Source organism: Aplysia californica, unplaced genomic scaffold (assembly GCF_000002075.1).
Source record: "Aplysia californica isolate F4 #8 unplaced genomic scaffold, AplCal3.0 scaffold00250, whole genome shotgun sequence".
NCBI lineage: Eukaryota > Metazoa > Mollusca > Gastropoda > Aplysiida > Aplysiidae > Aplysia > Aplysia californica.
In genome coordinates, this window is record NW_004797520.1 from 170,383 (window position 1) to 174,493 (window position 4,111).

At 42.3% G+C, this 4,111-nt stretch overlaps 1 protein-coding gene across 1 annotated transcript in view; it reads left to right on the forward strand.

Moving 5' to 3' along the window:
* LOC101852184 overlaps positions 1-4,111 on the forward strand; it is a gene marked incomplete at its 3' end in the record, with an annotated part of 59,940 nt that overhangs the window by 41,792 nt on the left and 14,037 nt on the right. Inside the window, 3 exon segments of the mRNA XM_013083699.1 lie at positions 234-377; positions 2,459-2,592; positions 3,910-4,064. Coding sequence (XP_012939153.1) covers positions 234-377; positions 2,459-2,592; positions 3,910-4,064 — 433 coding nt within the window.

Genomic DNA, 4,111 nt, shown 5'->3' on the forward strand with positions numbered 1-4,111 from the left:
TCGTTGAGGAAGGCTCAGGAAAAAAAAATTGAAACAAATCCAAACCTAATTAATAATCCTTTACCACACCACAACCCTTATACATACACACACTCACTCACACACACACACACACACACACACACACACACACACACACACACACACACACACACACACACACACACACACACAGAAAAGAGTGGCAGAGAGGAGAGACAACTAACCAATGACGTGTTAACCTGACATTTCAGCCCCTGCCCCTCAAGCGTACAGAGTCAGACCGGCGTTTTTCCCGCGTCATGTCCGCCCAGTGTCTCCGCTCTGCCATGGCTCTCTTGGTCGCTCTCTCCTTCTTCTCCTCATCGCTCGTCTTCCTTCCTCTCCAAGAGAGACAGGTGAGTATAATCATCATCATCGTCATTATCATCGTCCTCATCTTCATCATCATCATCCGGTGCCTTGCCGACTGGCGTGGGCGATCATGGACCTCCACTTCCCTCTGTCCTGCGTTGCAGCGATGGTGTCTGTTGTTCTTGCTGTTCCCAGCCATGTTGTCAACTTGTCCAGTATCTTTTCCCAATGTCTGCCTCTGCCTCTCTTTCCATCAAACTTGCCTGTTGTTACAATATTCTCCAATGCTTCTTTCCGCTCTGTGTGTCCAATGAAATAAGTGAGTATCGGTAACTCTACTTGTGTGGGGAAAAAATAGATATCATTTGTATAGCGCAAATCCCCGCTCAACAGCAAGCTCTATGCGCTTCACAATCTGTACTATTACCCCAGCAGGCCCAGAACCAATGGTTACACTGACCAAAAAAAACACTTTTTTCTCGAAACTGCTGTGAATAGAATTTTTTTAAGACGTTTTGTCAGCTTACGGCAGAGTACACGCGATGACCTTCGCCCCTGGCTGGACGGCGCCACGTTTCAGGGGTTGCTGCTTCTTCTTCTTCTTCTTCTTTTTCTTCTTCTTCTTCTTCTTTTTCTTCTTCTTCTTCTTCTTTTTCTTCTTCTTCTTCTTCTTCTTTTTCTTCTTCTTCTTCTTCTTTTCTTTCCCTTTGTTGTTTCTGTCAATCTACCTCACAGTTACCCGGAACAATATGACTATTAATGTGTCAATGTGTTTCTCTCTACTTAAACAAGAAACAAATAAGAGGAAGAGAGATTCATTGTTGACGAGCTGGATAGGAAGGTTGCAGTAATCATCAAAAGTCTTTGGCAAAATTTATTTGAAACAAATAGCCTTTGGTTAGTGTTCTATTGCAGTGTAATGTGTTGTATATTTGTCAGGAAAATTGGTGATTTGTCTTGTTTGTATGACGTGTCAACTCTTTGAATGCGTAGCATACAAATACGTCCGATCAGCAGTACGCCAAAGGCAATGTTGTGACACATTTCGATCCACCTTACTACGCAAATTAGAAACAGGAATTACTTACACTTCACTGTGTACCTTTTGTTGCTGGCCATTTTAGAACAGAATGGAAAAATGTGCATGAATGACGGAGTTGTGCATCTTTTCTAAAGCGTTTTGATGACCCGAATGCGCGTCGTCAAAGAGTTAACGCCATTGCAGAACGTGCAGTGAAGGGTTCAAAATGTATTGCAGAAACATTCAGGGTTGTGTTAGGACTAGCCTCTGTAATCTGTATATATATTAATATATTTGTGAAAGTTCGTCACTTTGGTGGCCTAAAACTTCCGAATCATTTAACTTTCGAATCTGAAAAAAAAATAACGGTGGTTCAGAATCATTTAAAGTGTGCACAGTTATATTAAGGAGTCTGAAGTCAAATTTTTCATTAGTTTCGTGATTTGATTTGGGGAAAGTCCGTCTTCTAAGACACCATTGTAAACAAGTGAGGTTTCCGTTTTCTACCAGCGTGCACAGGTTCCACAATGACTTGACGATCGATTCTTTTGATTCCGTTCATCGAACGGGTACCAAAGATCCTAAATAACAAAATAGTTCACCCAGCCCAAAACAGTGTCTGTGGAAGTCCACACATTGGTTCAGAGGGCGCAGCAGTCTTGGTTTTGAAGCTTTCTTTCGTTTCTCCAGAAGAAGAATAGGAATATCACTGTTTGTATGTTTCGCTTTTATTGTTTTTCACACAAGTTAGGTAACTCTATTCACAAAGTACGCACTTTGTCGAAGAGGGCGCCACTGGATTTTTTAGGACACTTTTTTAATTTGCTCAAAGAGAGGAGTGAACTGTCTTGTTATGAAAAACTGAAAATTTAACAACAGTGTGAGTGACTTCAGGCTCCTCAATGAAACTGTGCACCCTTTAAATGATTCTGAACCACCATTAATTTTGTCAAATTCGAAAGCTAAGTTGTTCGGAAGTTTAAGGCTGCGAAAGTGTGAAGTTTCACAAATATAATATATAGAGATGTACGATATTTGATTCCGTTCATAGAACGGGTGCCCAGCTAGTAAAAAAAAATAACTGCCAACTCTCCTGTTCCCCAGAACGGCATGCGTCACTTGCTGGTTGTGATGGGCGCCCGTTCCAGTCTGCTGTACTGCACAAGTTTCACGTGGGACATGTGTATACATATCACCGCCAGCTTCTGTGCTTTTGCCACGCTGCAGCTTCTGCCTTAGTAATACGCTCGTCTGTCTGTGCGTGTGTCGTTGTTTGTTCGTGCTTGTATTCTGTTGAGGGGTGTGTGGATGTGCCTGTCTTTTGTTGAGGGGTGTGTGGATGTGTCTGTCTTTTGTTGAGGGGTGTGTGGATGTGTCTGTCTTTTGTCTTTTGTTGAGGGGTGTGTGGATGTGTCTGTCTTTTGTTGAGGGGTGTGTGGATGTGTCTGTCTTTTGTTGAGGGGTGTGTGGATGTGCCTGTTTGTGCTTATCACTGTGTGTTAGCTCTGTGTGTATATGTGTGTTTTGTGTGTGTGTGTGTGTGTGTGTGTGTCGTTGTTTGTTTGTGCCTGTCTTCTGTTGGGGGGGTATGGATTGCGTGTTTACGCTTATTACTGTGTGTTAGCTGTGTTTGTGTATGGGGAGGGGGTGGAATATTCAACCTCATACCCCTGAACTAGTAGGAACAAATCTGTTTTATTTCTCCTTCAGGGAATAAAAGAACAATAAATCATGAAAAATATTTGACTTTAGTAAGTTACTGTGATAAATTTTCCCATTTAGGAACAAACCAGTTTCATTTTTAAAAAAACATAAACCAATGTACTATAGTTTTTAAAATGCACAAAAAATTGAGGTAGCCAACCTGGTACCGGTACTAATACTGAGGGTAACATGCCATTTACAACCAAAAAAAAGAAGTTTCATTCAGATATCTAGATTCTAGATATAATGTTTCACATGATCGTCGGTCGTGGCGAGCTGGAAAGTAATAAACGGGGGTATGAGATAAGGAGCGGAGGGGTGCGCTAAAAAAATGAAAATTAATAAGCGGGAAGGGGGGGGGGTGTTTGTGCTTATTTGATACCTTACTTAGAGTATTTGTATTCTCATACGTGAGTTGTGTGGGTGGTTGGCGAGTGTTCTGGTGTGGTGTGCTCCTTCTTTCCTATCAAACATCTATCGCTCTTATCTCTCCTCCTTCTTTTTTGATTATTTTACTCTCTTGTAACATCTATTCTTTAGCACTTATATGGTCGTTTTAAGGACAAGCGGGCTAACCCAGATTTCGGGGGTTTCCAGAAATTTTGACCTACACCAAAAGTGGGCATTGTCCTACCCATAGGAGAAGTTTGGTGTCATTGGTGTGTATATTTGTTTGGTTATAGAGAAAACTTTCCTTAAGACACTGAACAAGGGGCAAAAACTTTGCCTTCGAGTTTCTCAACATAGCATCTTTCGGGAGAGCCCCCTTGTGCTTAAAAGTGACGATATTATTATATGACCTTAATGAGTTGCAAGTGCCGTAAAACTCTTACTAAAACTCCACTCCACAGTCCCACGTACGGCATTTACGGAGACCTCACGTCCATCTTCTCCCTGCTTTTGCTGCACGGAGTGGCCAACATTCCTCTCATCTACGTCGTACAGCTGTTGTTTACCAGCGTGAGTCTGTGCTACTGTACCACGCTCTTCCTGCAGGTCTTTCTGGGTACGTGTGTGTGGGGGTCTGTGTGTGTGTGTGTGTGTGTGCGTGTG